This window comes from Urocampus carinirostris, chromosome 3 (assembly GCF_059441175.1).
Source record: "Urocampus carinirostris isolate Australia breed hairy pipefish chromosome 3, RoL_Ucar_1.0, whole genome shotgun sequence".
NCBI classification, from domain to species: domain Eukaryota; kingdom Metazoa; phylum Chordata; class Actinopteri; order Syngnathiformes; family Syngnathidae; genus Urocampus; species Urocampus carinirostris.
Genome location: NC_142351.1, coordinates 36,069,061 through 36,085,410, shown reverse-complemented (window position 1 = coordinate 36,085,410; position 16,350 = coordinate 36,069,061). Strand labels below are relative to the sequence as shown.

Sequence of the window (16,350 nt, the reverse complement as noted above, 5' to 3'; positions counted from 1 at the left end):
TTTTGGAGGTCGAAGCATGTAACTCAAAAAAACAGTCACAAGGTCCCCAGCAACAGAGTCAGACAAGTTCAAATTTCTCCAAGCACAGCGGTATTCCATCGCTGTTCACTACAATTCCTGTCTGTTTTGGAGCTGCCACACATGTTGTGTTAACGAGATTCGCCATTTTGGAAGTGATGTGTTACTCTAATGACGTCACAACTCTAGAGGAAGCGAGCCAAAGGGGTCAACTTTGAGACTGAATTTTCTCGAGTCCCCCAGTGCGTGGAATATTTTGCAACCTATATGCATAACTGTGGGGAGGAACACAACATGTTTTTTGCCCTAATTGGAAAAAATATCCATCCATCCATTAGCTGCACCGCTTATCCTCAGTAGGGTCGCGGGGGTGCTGGAGCCCATCCCAGCTATCTTCGGGCAGTGGGCAGGGGACACCCTGAACTGGTTGCCAGCCAATCGCAGGGCACACAGGGACAGACAACTCACTCGCTCATTAACACCTAGGGACAATTTGGACCGGCCAATTCACCTGAAATGCATGTTTTTGGAATGTGGGAGGAAACCGGAGTGCCCGGAGGAAACCCACGCAAACACGGGGAGAACATACAAACTCCGCACAGTAAGGCCCGAAGCTGGATTTGAACCCACGCAGGAGGTTCCCACGACCTCAGAACTGTGCCGCACACCCGCTAACCACTGCGCCTCTGTGCTGCCCTGGAAAAAATATTTGTTTGGAAATAGCTTTAAGTGTGTGTTTAAAATGTGTGTATGTGTGTGCATGTCCATATAAACTCTCGCCGACCACTGTGGAGACGCACGGCTGCGTACCCGGCACGTCCCCCCGCCTTACCTCCCGCTTTCCCTCCCGCCCCCCAACGCTGGCCCCTGTGCCTTCCAAACAAAGCCAGGGGCAGCGGGAGTGGGCGGATAATTGCTTGTCGATTATTTATGTGGCGCGGGGAGAGGCGGGGGATCGATAATGGGCCGGCGGTGCAGTAGCGAGGAGAGAAGGCGGTAAGAAGAGGAGGATGGGATGTTTGTGCGAGAGGGGGTGTTGGGGTCTGGTTAGTCAGGGAAGGGGTGGGGATAGAAGCAAGAAGCGGAGCGGCCTCCTGGTGCGCCATCGGGAAGTGTGCATCATGTGCGCACATAAATGTGCGTGCACGTGTTCCATTTTTAAGCAGCGTGAACAGACGCTATTTGCGGATTAAATTTGCCTCTGTTTGTGTGAATATAATTTGCGCCAAGTGGCCCAGGGCGGCGTGCAAATGTGGCCAGCGAGCCGCGGAAAGACGCCGCCGGTGTGTCCGCGGCAGCTTAATTAGCCGCACTGGGCCAGAAAGGGTTAAGTAGGCCTCACCCTGCACCCTAAAAAAACTCCCACCTGCCTCCTCTTTAACCTCTTCACAAACCACACACTTTTTGAGGGATTATAAGTGGAGGGTTAATAGGAAAAATGTGTTCAAGGGCACTTGGCCTTAATTGTACCTTGTTAAAATTGAGAGAACGAAAGAAGAAAAGGGAACTTTAAGTGTATCACTAAATTCACAATGCAACCCATATATTAATTCAGCTGAATTACACCTGTCCTTAAATACTGTATCCAGATTGGACCTTGGGCCGCTTATAGGGACAGTGTGTAATATTTGACAAGATGTCACTATATTGTGCACTGTAGTGCCACCGAAAGCTGCAAAGCTCATTGAATGTTACAAAGTACAACGTTTTGAAGCGATGGCTAAGTCTGTAGTTTAGTCGACACTCAAAATAAGGAGAATACATCAATGAATTTGAACTTGCAAGGAGACCGTGAGAAGACCCAAATCCTCTGAGCACTTTAATTTCTATCAAAGAAAATTAATCATAAATATCCTAGGTTACAAAAGCAGATCCACCCTAAACGGTGTGGTAATCAAAGAAGAGCAACATGATTGACAGTCAAAACAATACACAGCAGTGAGATACAATAGCAATGACAAACATCCTCTGCAAACAGAATCAATTGACAGTCACCGAACAACCGAACTTCTCATTTTTTAGCACAAGAGTTTTGTATTTTTGGGGTAACCTTAGCAACAAAATGGCGGCCAATCATGCCAGCTTTCTCTAGGTGAACTTAGTCTTGTGTAATAGATTTAACAACTTTTTGATTTATGAGTATTTTAAAAAATGCACATTTATATGAAGGTTTATGTAGTTTTTTCTTAGTTTTCAAAGGTTTTTTTAATGGAGGTTATTTTTATCACTAGGAAGCGATAAATAATACACAATGTCCCTCAAAGAGAATTACTGTATTATCCAACAAATCCTTTGCAAGATGAAGAAGGCTCTCTTGGATCTTGACATGGTTATAAATTGATGAACTGGACAACTCTGGCAAAAAAATAAACAAAAAGTGAATTCTCTAAAAGTTTTTTTGCAAAACATAAACATTATGAGCATTATGCATTGTTTGTCCTTTGTTAATGTTTCCATGAAGAGTGATTCTCTTTTCATCTCACGATTATTTGGAACCATTGCCGAACGTTAACCAGATGATAGTAACAAAATTTGAAAACGTAGAATGTGGCCAGAAAACGTCAAAGAAGACTGCACACAACATAAGACCTTGTCTTGAACCTTTATGTTTTCGTTTCTTTCTTTTCACAGTTTCTTTTCACTTATTTTTACTGCCTCTTCTTCGCCAGTTTCAAACAGAAAACCAAGAAACCATTTGATTGTTGTAATGCAAAGTCTATAGTCCGTAAATTTATCAGCATCATGCAACCATGGTTGTGATTGGAAAACACAAAGAGGACCTTTAGTTTTAAATGTATGATTTGTTCGTGTACACATTGACACATTTTAGTTTGTGTTGTCCCATCGATCTTCAGCAAATTATGCGGGGGGTTTCAAAAGTTACTCTGTTCACCGTTTGCTCTTGGCCAACATGCATCAGGGCAAAGATTGAGTGGAATGGAAATATACCAAGAACATCTTTTATTTTACAAACCGAATCAAATTGTTATATATTAAATCCGGTCAGATCGAGATGTTGACATAAGTATACACCCATGTCTTTTGTGATAGATGGACATTAAATTTCAAAAGAACATCAGTGTTGCATTTACATATGTTTCCCTGCGTGGAGTATACTTGCATTGTTAGGTACAAGGAGTCGGACTGTGTTAAACCAGCACAAAGAAAGAAGAAGGACCAAATTCAAGAGTGACCCCAAAGTGCAATGAATGCAACGCAAAGAGAGAATTCAAATAGAGATAATTGCCGGAATGAAAAGCCGCGGCTGAGGAAGCGAGTCAGTCAAGGCGGCAAACTCCCTCCCTAACTCACTCTATGGCTCACCTTTCCTTCGACCCCTCATCATTGATTATCTCGGGCCCATTAGGGCCCATTGTTAAAAACAAATCATTAGGGCCGCTCAATGGGCTTAAAGCCTGGCGCTCCATTTGTCTGGCCTTAAATGGAGCTAAGCTCACAGAGCATCTGCCAGGCAAATAGGGAGGGATGGAAGAAAAAAGGGAGGAAGGAAGTCGAAAACACGGGGGCTTAAAATGGGGATGAAGAGAGGGAAGCAAGAGCAAAAAAAAGTGGAGAAGGCGAGAGGACGATGTGACGGGGAGGGAGAGAGATGAAGCAAGATAGGGAGTGAGGCGATGGAGAGAATGTGAGATAAGGGAAAGGAGAAATGGAGGGAGCGAGGGAGGGAGGTTTGAGCGAGAGAGGAGGGCGCCTCATCCATTTTAATGAGCTTCCTGTGTAAATGTGTTCCTGCGGAGAAGGAGCCGAAGGCGGCCGCGCCGCGCTCCTAATCCCCCCACGCTAGCGTCATTAAGGGCAGTCCTGTCACACGCACACACAAACGCACAAAAAGCACACGTACGCACAAACACGCACGCGACGCACACGTACGCACAATCCTCGCCTGGGCTGCTTCAGGACAGGAACGCTGTCGCCACTTTGACAGGTCGTCACACACGAGTGAATTTCCCAGAAGCCCTCGGCCTCACTGGCGGCACAGCGTGACACACACGCAGCCACACACACGCGGGCTGACCACCAAAATTACCTTTTTACAAGTCCAACTCGGAAGGGCCAACGCGAAAACATAAGCTGGTCGGTCTCGATCAGTGGTTGGAAACCACCGGCCATTGTGCTGGTGTATGGCAGTGGGTAGTTGCAGTTCAATTCTTATTTACCCATTGTTGTTTTACTTGGCTCTGGCTCTGGGGCTGAATCCAGACTTTCTTCTCTAAGTCGGGCCGGATCAGTAAAATAATTCAACTGAAAATGTTTAGGTTTTTTTTCAGTGTTTTTCAGCTTAATCATTAAACTACTTCAGTACCCTTCCCTTCATCTTCTTAACAAATGACAAAGGATCTTTTTCTAAGTATAACAAATGTAATCAAAAACAATGGGCACACAACTGATATTCATGATTTGCACTAAATGCGTTTACGGGTTTATTTTAACAGTTGAGTGAATGCAGTTTTAGACCAGAAACAACTCACCACGCTATAAAAACTCAAGGAATGGAAAAAAATTGCCGCAATTGTCGTAAATGAAATAAAAAGAAATACAAAATAAAGGACCTGGCCATCTAAAGCTAGGCGTATATTTCCCACGTCACGCCCATCCGTCGCACGGAGCGACACAGATGAGGGTGCACGCGTAGGTTGGGTTAGCAGTTGCCCTGCACCATTGCAGCCGGCTGGGTTCAGCAGGGACTGAGGTGTCACGTTCCTTCAATTTGTGCAACCTGGCCCCATTCCCCCGTATCGCTGCTTGTCCTCATGGCGGCGGCTCGTGAGTTTCCTCGGGTCGGCCCGTCTCTTCTCCGACCCCAATAGCAACCTCGTTTCTTTAGACCATGTCCCGTCCACCCTCGGTATCTTTGTGATCTGACCGCCGTTAGAACCTAAACCTAAAGTCGCCAGGTAAGCATCACAAGGGTTTAAAGTCTGCGGAATAGTTCTAAATGGTCACACCACATTGCAAAATTTGATCGCGTATGTCCTGGTACTAAGTCGTTCAGTCTGGATGCTGAACATCAGCTCTTTTACACATCAACTGACCTCTGGTGGCCTGGAGAGAGCATTTGTCTTCCATTTATTTTAAAAAATACTAATTTTATACAGAAATGATCAAGAGACTTCCTTCTTTATTGTCATACACAAAAATGTATGGCCGGGCCGATTAAATCATCCGACATGCCTGTTTTACTGACACAGCTTCATTTTAGACCGAACTTGAAATTGTCCCTAGGTGTGAATGAGGGAGCGAGTTGTCTGTCCCTGTGTGCCCTGCGATTGGCTGATATTTTGCGTTAAACGACCACAGTACACTATTAGCCGTTACAGTTCGGAAGTTTCAATTCCAGCTAACGACTTCCTCGTGTGGAGTTTGCATGTTCTCCTCGTGCCCTCTGACACTCCGGTTTCTTCTCATATTCCAAAAACATGGCCAGGATAGGACCAGCACCCATGTGTAATGCCGCTCTTACCAGAACGTAAAAATACTGTCAGACAACGATCACTGGTCTAAATTGTGTTCTAAATAAAGAGGGGGAGAAAGAATAGGGAAGGGAGGAAAGGAGTGGAGGGGAGTGTCAGAAGCACTCCTTTCCCGCCTTCCCGCCTCGCACTCCGTGATTAGGCCTAATTATGGTGGTGCAGACGCCTGGCAGCCCCAGTCATGCAGCTTTAATTGACCGTTATTCATCTGCGGCCTAACGCTAGGCAACGGTAAGCGGCGCAAAGGGACAGCAGAAAGAAAAGGGAACATCTGAGAGGCGGCGGTTGAGGCCGTTTGGCGTGCGGGGGAGCCTACCGCGCCACGGGTGGGGAAGGGGGATGTGATGGCGGTTTTTGCGTGAGCGGCGGCGCGGCTAGCGTCGCCAGGCTAATTGCTTGCCCTGAGGGATTAAACCAGGTGATTACACACTGGGCGGTGTAATTACATAAGAAGCGGCTAGCGGGGGCCCCCAGCCCGCGGCCCTGGGGTCACGCGCCACAGCCCTCACCCAAGATTAATTGGAGCTGCCACGGGAGTGCAAGGCGCCGCCGGAGAGAGCGGTTATACGATTAGCATTAACATTTCAGCGGCAACGGCGATCGATGAATGCTTTCCACCCCCCTCAGCTACAAACACACGCGTGGACACACTCACACAAACTCACGCAAACTCACGTGTACGTAAAAGCACACAAACACAAAGCAATAGCTCAAAATTATCACAAGCTCTTGTCCCTGCATGTGAGTTTCCCCTCCAAGCTGTTCCGCTCTCTCGCCGCTAAGCCAAGCGGGAGACAAGCAGGCGCTAGCTAATTTGAACACGGTTACAAAACAATATTTGCGGTTGCACGCGTCCCGTGGTTGCTTTCCACTTTGTTTTCCTCCGCTCCATTCCTTTGTCTGCTTGTGTATGGCTCACACACAGCAGAGTGGTGTGAGGAGAAAAAGCTAGCACAAGCCAAGGTTACAAGCTACAGTGGCAGTCTGAATGTAAGGCAAAGAAGGTTAGTGTCCAGGTTACGCCTGGCTGAGGGCAGTTAATTGATAACTAAACATTATAATAATTTTTTATAATATATAGTTTTGTTTTTCTCTTGCAAAAGTCTTATTTTCAGCTTTAACTATTAACCTTATGCCTTTACGTGACACGTGATATCTCAGGGCCAGATATTCAAAACCAACATTTGGGACATTTGGGCTCAAAATCAAAAATACAATATATTTTCAAAACTTGATTCTGAATTGTTACCTAATCTGTCAGTTTCACAAGTTTAGCTATGAAATGAAAATGAAATGATCTGCATTTATATAGCGAAGTCAATGACTTCCCAAAGCGCTTTACAATGTGCTCCACATTTCCCAATAGCGGCCTTGCAGCCATGTAAGGCGCTAACCTGCTTATTGGGGGTATTAGGGGTTCAGTGTCTTACCCAAGGACACTTCGACATGTAACACGGACGAGCCGGGATTCAAACTGGTATCCCTTGATCCCAAGATGAGCGCTCTACCTCCTGAGCTACCGCCGCCCTGAGCTAATGCTTTCGTGGTCTTACTTTAGGTAATGCTGAATAAATGTTTTCTAGCTAAACAGGTAAACAAACTGTTTTTTTTTTTCTTGTTTGTTTGTTTGTTAACAGCGGGTATTGGAAGCTCCCTTCGGAGTTTAGTTGTAATTTTGACAAAATATTGGTCAGAAAGGCTCAGCTTGCACTGGGTTTGACTAGGAACTGCAGCATTAATAAAACTATTACGGTTTTTTTTCCAGTATGACAAAATCATGCCTGATAGCTATTGTATATGAAAAGGAATGACTTTTTTGTGTGTTGGTTTAACATCCAGTTAGTGAGATGGATACAACAAGCGCTAGAGTTGAGCAGTTCTGTTGAAGTTCTTTTTCAGAATATTACAGGCACATATGAGCTACAGAACAAACTGTTTGATTCACAAGTACACAGTCAAAATGGTTGACAATCACTTTTACACTAATTACCACCAGCCCATTGTCTAGACCTGGCAAGTGCAGATAAAACTCAAGGCTGTCTAATAACACCACTTGAAACACTGGAGAGACTGAATAACAACTGGATCATTTGATTTATCAAGAAGTCAAATATATTTTTGAAGAAGTAATTACACTCAAATAAATGAATAATTGTAAGTACGTACATTATTTACGACTAAATACGTGAAGAAGTTATAAATGACTGAAATGATAAAATGAAGAAATCATACAGCTGGGAATGAGATCTTGAGCAGTGTTTTTAAACCTTTTTAAGCCTTGACACACTTTTTATCATTATAAATAAATACTCCATCCAAAAAGTTGGAGTTTTCCAAACCCTAAATTATCACGCTACCTAGTTTTCCCCAGTCTTTCTGATCTTTTGTGTTTACTTACTATGGCTCAGTAAGTAATGTCATGTTTTTCCTCAGTTATACATTTTAGAATATTTTTAACCTGTTTTTCATACTTCAGTTTGTCTTTAACTTGATTTTCTACAAATACTTCAAATGAGGAATCATTCATATGTTTTACTGTACTATGTTCTCATTTTTTTCCGTTTTTTTATTTTTCATGATTTTTTTGTTTTAAAAATAAGGAAAATATTGAATAAGGTAAAAATATTTGCACGGGTTTTACCTTATTCAATAGATTTTATTACCGTGGCAGTGCAATCTTAAACAGCTTCATTAAACCGAATAAGTTATTAAATTTATATTTTATTGTACTACCCTGAGAGTGGATAATTAGTATATAAAGAGAAAAAAACAGGTAATCTGCTGCCACCTACTTATGTAGATGAATGTTACAGTTAAACAGCTGATCATTGGAAAAGAGGGAAATATACAGATTTTTTTGATTTTTTTTGGAAAAGATAAAATTGGACAATTTTCTGTGACATGCTAGACAAGGTCTCACGGCACACTGGTTGAAAAACACTAGAGTATACTTATGTTTTTTTTTATTATTGGCTTGCTTCAATTTTGTTTTTGATGAATGAATGAATCAGTTTAATGCTACAGTGGCTAGTGTCCTGGATTCAGTAGCACCCCTACAGCTTAAATCACGACCTAAAAGACGCACGCCTTGTTTTACTGGTGAAACCAGATCGCTTAAGACTGCAGGAAATCTGAAAGAAAACGGAGCGCTATCAAGCTTGAGGTTTTCCGTCAAACCTGGTGTGACAACTTGTTAAAGTATAAAGCAGCCCTTGCCTCTTCAAATTCAGCCTATTTTTTGAAGGTGATTGCGGCACAAAAGAATAACCCCAAAATCCTTTTTGACACTGTAGCATCGCTAATGATGCAACAGATTATTCCAGATAGTTCTACCCATGAAATGAAATGAAATGATCTGCATTTATATAGCGCTTTTCAAGTCAAGACTTCCCAAAGCGCTTTTTAGCTCATTCAGCCCATGACTTTATGGTCTTCTTTAATAAAAAGATTCAACGCATAAGGGAAGAAATTTCTAAAGACAATGTTAATACATCACTTATTAAAGGTCTGAAATCTATAGATGCGCGACATGGTTGCTGTCCAGGGATTTTTTCCCAATTTAGCGATCTGTCACTTGATAATATTAAACAGGTGGTGAATACGGCCAAACCGACTACTTGCCTGTTTGACCCGCTTCCAGGTTTGCTGATCGGACCTTCAGTTCTAAATATTATAAACATATCACTCTCCTCAGGTGTAGTTCCAGCGGCTTTTAAGTCCGCTGTTATTAAACCTACACTGAAACGACCCAACCATGATCCAGAAAGATTATGTAATTATAGAACTGTGTCCAACCTACCGTTTCTTTCTAGAGTACTTGAAAAGGTTGTGGCAAAGCAGCTGAATGATTTTATATCCGAGAACAATCTTTTTTAATCTATGCAATCAGGATTCAGGGCTAACCACTCTACTGAGACAGCACTGAAAAGGGTAACCAATAATCTTCTACTGGCATGGGACTCCGGCGCTTCATCACTCTTGCTGCTGCTGGACCTTAGTGCTGCGTTTGACACTGTGGACCATAATATCCTACTAGAACGGTTGGAAAAATGGATCTGTCTCTCAGGAACCGTCCTATTATGGTTCAGATCCTTTCCCTCTCAAATAGGACCCACTGTGTTAAATATGGTGAAATGATATCTGAGCCTTTTAATGTTACCTGTGGTGTTCCGCAGGGTTCAGTACTTGGCCCCCTTCTTTTCAGCATTTACATGCTTCCAATAGGTGATATTATTCGCAAGTATAATATCAGTTTTCATTGCTACGCAGATGACACTCAACTATATCTTCCGATGAAGGAATCTGCTACACTAAATTGTGGAAATTTGGAGGCCTGCCTCACTGAGAAAAAAGAATGGATCTCACTTAACTTCAGGCGCCTTAACTCTGAAAAGACCGAAATGCTAGTTATTGGTCCTTCAAATTCCGTGACTTTTTCTCAAAAACAGCTCTGAACATTGACAAATGAAATATCACCCAGAGTGACTCAGTCAAATATTTAGGTGGAGAGGAGAGGTGTTGTGAAAGGAAAGTGGGATTGTGGACACATTCTTAAGGATGGGCTGAGCACCCGCATGATGCGGCAGGAGTAAACCAGTGAAAGCTGTCGGCCCTGCTGTTGAACAAAAGAGTGTGTTGTGTCACCCTGACCCGAGTGACATGGCCGCTTTCTGGTGTCCCATTTCATCTGGAGGGACGAAAGCATGACCAACTTGGGTGCCGAGGTGCCTAACATGTTTGGGCAATTGGATTGGCCATGGTCCAAAACTTTTTGTGTGTTTTTTTATGCTATCTATTTCCCTTTTATTTTCTTTGTTATTGTATGTCTTGCTGTCAGTCACCCCTCTTGAGGGATATGACCGACGAAGGAAGGAAGGAAGGAAGGAAGGAAGGAAGGAAGGAAGGAAGGAAGGAAGGAAGGAAGGAAGGAAGGAAGGAAGGGAGGGAGGGAGGGAGGAACGAAGGAAGGAAGGAAGGAAGGAAGGAAGGAAGGAAGGAAGGAAGGAAGGAAGGAAGGAAGGATGGGAGGGAGGGAGGGAGGAACTGGGGGAGGGAGGAAGTTAGTTAGTTAGTTAGTTAGTTAGTTAGTTACGGTCAGGAGCCTTTGCTCTGAAAATGCTGGTCTACTAGTGATCCCAAGAGCCAAGAAGAGATCCGCAGGTTCGAAAGCATTCTCAATTCTGTCCCTGGTGCTGTGGAATGCTCTTCCCCCTTAGATTCGATCTGCAACTTAAATGGAAATGTTTAAATCTAAGCTTAAAACAAACTTCTATTCTGTAGCATATGAATAACCTATGTTTTTTAGCTCAGGTTAAAGCCTCCGACAGAAACTGTCGTTGTTTTTGCCACGTTGCAGTCGCCAAAGTCATCTTCCCCCTCGTCTTCCTCAACCTCTGAGACACGTTTTGAGACAGTCAGAGGTCAAGGTGCAGACGCCTCATTATTTTATCGTCAGGTTTTTTTTCTTTAAAGTCGCTGTGAGGATGTAGAAATAATACTTGTGAATGAGGAAGAACGTAGCTTTGTGAAATAGGGAACGATGAAGGGGGGAGCGGGCAAAAAAAGGGCGCGTACAACACCCATTTTTCATGGAGGACGTAGGGAACAAAATGAGGTGGTTTGGTTAGAAAAAAAAAAGACAGACCGAGTGAGAGAAAGGTGAGAGGCGCCTTCCCCCCTTGACGAGGACAAAGGACGAGGGAGATAATGGAGAGGCCTTTTCAAAAGTTGAGGTTGCGGGACGCACCATCTTTTTAGCGGCCTCAATGCGGGCTCGGAAAGCAGGAGGGAGGGCGGGAATGAATTGGGGGAGGGAAATGGGGCCATTTTAAAGGGAGGGGGGGCCTACGGGGCGAATTGAGGCGGGACGAGTGTTAATTAGAAGGTCCTTCAGCCCGTGGCCTCGGTCAAGATGCAGGGGCCGCCCCAGCTGTCAGAGCATGACACACTGGCATTGTGCATTCAGAACTCATTAAGTGTGCGCGCCATTATGCGGCGAAGGCTACGCTGATGGCCAGCGGGGATCACTGCAGCTTGACAAGAACGATGAGGCACTTGGGCCACGTCAGTGCCGCTGCGACACAACGGATAAAAATACTACGTGCACTCTTACGCTACCGTTCCAAAATATTGGGTTGCTTAGAAATGTATTGATTTTTTTCAAGAAAAAGCCTATCAATGAAGATTACACAAAGCTAATCAAAATGACTATATTAGCTGCAATACACATTTCCCTCAGTTATCGTGGTTAGTGGGTACCAGGACCTCTTGCAAAAAGTACAAATCCGAAAAGTAGCGTTGCACCTTCATAAAAGCCCCCAAAGGTCAAACATGCCGTTCTTACTGACCGAGAGTATAGGACTGTTGCAAAATAACAACTATAGGTCAACAAATAATACAGAACACAGAACTGCTGTTGAACAAATGGTCTTATACAAAAGTACAACCAAATTTGAGAGCTCCTTTTCAGTTCAAGAAAGCAATTTAGAGAGCGGCTGGTCAGCTGCATGCGAGGATCGGATGTCCTTGAATTGAACCAGGTCCCTGTGATGATTAAAATACAACAGTCCTGAATGTTGCGGTTTCCCACAAGCTGTAGCTCCAGGTTAGATACAGGCTCCGCCAGGGTAGCTTAAGAGTGTTTAGCCTAGCCTTAGCAGTAGGCTGGACCTTTAAACCTCGCTATTTGCCTTCTCCCCCGATGACGCCTCGGTTGCTTCCTTTCCTCAGAGTCTGATTGAATTGATTAATTTCTTTTCAATGTATCGAGCTGCTGAAATACTAACTGTAGCTGTAGCCATTAACTTGCGCGCCCTCCCTGATGTTTGAAAAACAACATACACCAGCCTATGGCAGTCCCGCACATAAATTACTCCCACCCAGCACACAAAACCCTCGCTAACCTTTCCATGTGATAGCATTTACTGCGTGGTGTAATCTGAACACAATGCAAGACATGTTGATATCAATGACTAAAAAGTTAGTTCAATTCAAGATTTGCAATGCGAAGAACCAGCAATAACCGTAGTGCGAAGTAGTGAGGGGTTCTCTGTATCTACTATACCATGTTTTCTAATCGCTTCAAAAGGATAATGGATGATTAGAAAACCCTTGTGTAATGATGTGAGCATAGCTTAAAACAGTTTAGCTTGTTAGAGATTAAACATGGACAGAATAGCCTAAAAAACATTCTCGTATAACTAGACAGTATGTTCTTGTTGGAAAAATTAAGGCTATTCCATACAGGAAATTCCCAAGAATCTGAATATCTCCTACAATGGTGTGAACTACTCCCTTCAGAGACCAGCACAAACAGGCGCTAACCTCAGTAGAAAAAAGTGAGAGCACAATCAAGATAGATGAAATTACAATGTCTATTTTTAGAAATAGTTCCTCTACTAGCAGCAAAATACAAGTGTCAACATCTACATTAAAGGAGTGACCACTAAATGCTGGCCTTCAAGGCAGAGTGACAAAGAAAAAGCCATATCTGAGATTGGCTAACCAATTCATGAGATTATTTTTGTGCAAAAACACACAGACATTGGAAAACTCATTATAAATAAAAGTGTAACTTTTTGATGGGAGTGTATGTGGAAAAACAACATTCATTTGCACTTTAACTTTACATGTATTTTCACTTCTGTTTGCATCACAGAGAATTGTCCCAACCGCCGCCCCTCTTAACACCCCCGACGGCCCCCCACATCGCACTCGGACCTCACTTGCGAGCTCCCTTCCTGGGCTTGCCGTCAGCTCTGTGCCAGGCCCCTGGTGAGTCACCGTTCTGAAGGTTTCACACTGTCGTCAGCATGAAAATATTGGATCTGGATAAGTGGTAGTTATTGCATATATTTTACACATATTGTTAATCGTTCTTTGATATTTTAGAATTTTAAGATCCAGATAAATCGGAGTTAAGCCCACATTTAGCCACTCACATGAGCTATTTTGCATCATTTTGACACCAGAGGTCCTTCATGGTGCTAGCTTCTCTGTAGTCTACCAATTGCGAAAAATAGCAGAACCTGAACTATAGACAGTATTCTATTCCTGAAATGTTTTAAAATAGTTATCAATCATGAATGTACAGTCATGAGCTTTGTTCTCTTTAAATTTGACATATGTCCTTTAGATGCGTTTAATGTCAATCTATAAAACAATACATCGCAGAGGTTTGTCAAAATCCTGGTATTTCCAAAACCATTTACCAGGAGAAAGACAAACAAACATAGGGTCCTGTGAAAAAACACTTATCTTTTTTTCAAAAACATTGATAAAACAGTATTATAACTCAAAAATACATTTGGATTAAAGTGCACTTCATTTAATATTGACCTAATTAGATAATCATCTTTTAAAAACTCTGATAAACCATTGAGGAACGATGTAGATAATGATAATTTAGATAAACAAGCATTCAAATTTAGAGATATGTTTTCTCACATAGAAGCAATAATATGCATGATATCACAGCTATTACATGCCATGATATTTACACTTTATTGGTTTCACACCAGGTTATGGCTTTCTTCAACCAGCTCAAACTGAAATCTTTGTGCGGCAACAGGAAATGCTGAGGAAGCAGAATTTAGCCAGGTATGTGCAAGGGGGTTTATTTCAGTGTGTGACACAAGTGAAACAATTAAAAGCTATGCCATGTAATATGGATTAAAGAGTCATGATTTTTTTCTGAAAGGTATTGACGGGTATGTCTCTTGCCAATGTGTTTTGTAAAACACTGACATGTGAATTGTTCACGTCAGACTGGAGATGTCAGCTGAGCTACTGAGACAGAAGGAGTTGGAGAGCCTCCACCAGCAACAGCAGCAGCAGCAGCCGCTATTGAGCTCTGACTCACTACTCGCCGGCCTTCCCTCGGACCACCCTGCCCTGCGAAGCCTCCAAGATATACCCGAGGGTCACCCGCTCCGAGAAGAGCTGGCCCGCTGCTCCAACGCCATGCTAGCGCTACGGCACGGGGCCACGGCGCCCGTCCTAAACACTGGTCAGCAGCAGCTGCAGCCAAAGAAAGATGGCCGAGCGCAGAGCCCGGCCACCGGATCAGATGCCGAATCCGGTAAGGCCCCACGCCGGGGTCCCCAGAACGAGCCCCGGGCCGGCCACCGCAAACGAAGACGAGAGGACAGAGGAAGCGAAGGAGACGACGAGGACGGCAAATTCTCGGACAGCGAGATGGAAGCGTGTAGCGAGAGGCGGGAAGGCGCCAAGTCGAGGAGTAAACATAAGGACAGGCGGAGCCGCGAAAGAGACGGCGCCAAGGAAAACCGGGACGGCTCCGGACGGCTGGCCACGGCCAGCAATTCGTCCGAAAGCGACTCGCCTAACCGGCAACCTTTCAAGTCGGATGTCAAGCTGCAGTTTCCACCTGGATTTGCGCCACCTCTGCCCGCTCTTCAAGGGCAGTCGTTGCCCTTCGGATTCCCCTACATCAACCCTTACTTTCACATGGGTGAGCATCTGACACACGCACACGGTTAAAAGGTAACATGTGAAAGCCATTAGCCGTCACTTTGTGCGCGTCGCTGGCTGCCCGGATGAGGGCCTTTCTTTGACCCTGACACGGCGCACGCCATCCTCACATACACAATGGGGACAAAATTCTTGAGACATTTCTTAGCAATGATCTTTTTCTATTACTTAGAAACGTTTCTGACAATTGTTTTAGAACAGAGAGACTTTTCTGGACCAGTGTATTATGTTCCGTCATTCTAAACCCTCAACAAACTTTTTTTTAAACCTCCCAAAAGTATGTTGTTTTTATCTATTATTTAGCGCCTCCTGGTGGTCAAAAAACACTTACCGTATTTTCCGCACTATAAGGCGCACCTAAAAGCTTTTATTTTTTTCAAAAGCTGACCATGCGCCTTATAATACAGTGCGCCTTATTTATGGATCAATATTAAATCGCAAAGTTTTCCAACTAACTTGCACCCGCCGACTATATTTTCCCCCGAACGCCAAGTAGTACGCGGTGTATGCTGGGATTTATTTACCGGCGTTTCATTGGCTAACCAATGTGTCAATCATCATTTGAATCGATCAATATTGGCTTAAGTTATTCGGAGGTCAAGGGGCGGATCCTTTTTATCATTTACAGGCTGGCATTGGCTTAAACGGCAAAACAAAGCCTGCAATTGGCCGAAAAAGATGAATGTGTATAGCACGTGGCTGACGGCATAGAGAAAGCATTTTTTTCTATTCTGTATTTGTAAATATTTTATTCTCCTGGATTTACTACCCTCACGGATATAAGAGGACATTGGCTGCACATTATTATGAACACAACGACTTCGGTGCGCTACTCCGGGTTTTATATAGTCCCTGTATCTTGTTTCAGACTAAACTCGATGTTTCTGTGATAAGCGGTGCAGATGATGGATGGAATGGAGTGTCTATTTCTAAATTAAACTCAATTCCAAGTGTTTATTGTCATATGCACAGTAAAGTTGCGAGCGAAAAAGAAAATAGAAACTAAGGAATGGTTGGCATTTCTTGAATTCCAAGACTTTACCCTTCCGAATGATGGAATGATGCATTTGAGTGACATCGTACGGACACCGCATCCGCACGTGTTCTCGACACGTATTTGCGTCTTTGCAAGCTTTGGGAATGTTAAGGGGGTAATAAGTTTGACTGAACTATCTGACTGTTTTGTCGACGTTCCCATTGTAGCGCCTTATAATCCGGTGCGTCTTTTGTATGTCAAAAATAGGACCAAAAACTATTTTTTTCGGGTGCGCCCTATAACCCGGTGCGCCTTATAGTGCGGAAAATACGGTAATTGATTTTTAAAATGTGTGAACTATGGTAAAAAAAC

At 43.6% G+C, this 16,350-nt stretch overlaps 1 protein-coding gene across 2 annotated transcripts in view; it reads left to right on the top strand.

Annotated features, from left to right (window-relative positions):
• Positions 1–16,350, top strand: part of samd11 (sterile alpha motif domain containing 11) — a 90,822-nt gene that overhangs the window by 67,527 nt on the left and 6,945 nt on the right. For both annotated transcript variants that reach the window (XM_088331628.1, XM_088331627.1), the window contains exons 8-10: positions 13,168–13,283; positions 14,030–14,108; positions 14,276–14,982. In XM_088331628.1, coding sequence (XP_088187754.1) covers positions 13,168–13,283; positions 14,030–14,108; positions 14,276–14,982 — 902 coding nt within the window. The remainder of the gene's footprint in view (positions 1–13,167; positions 13,284–14,029; positions 14,109–14,275; positions 14,983–16,350) is intronic.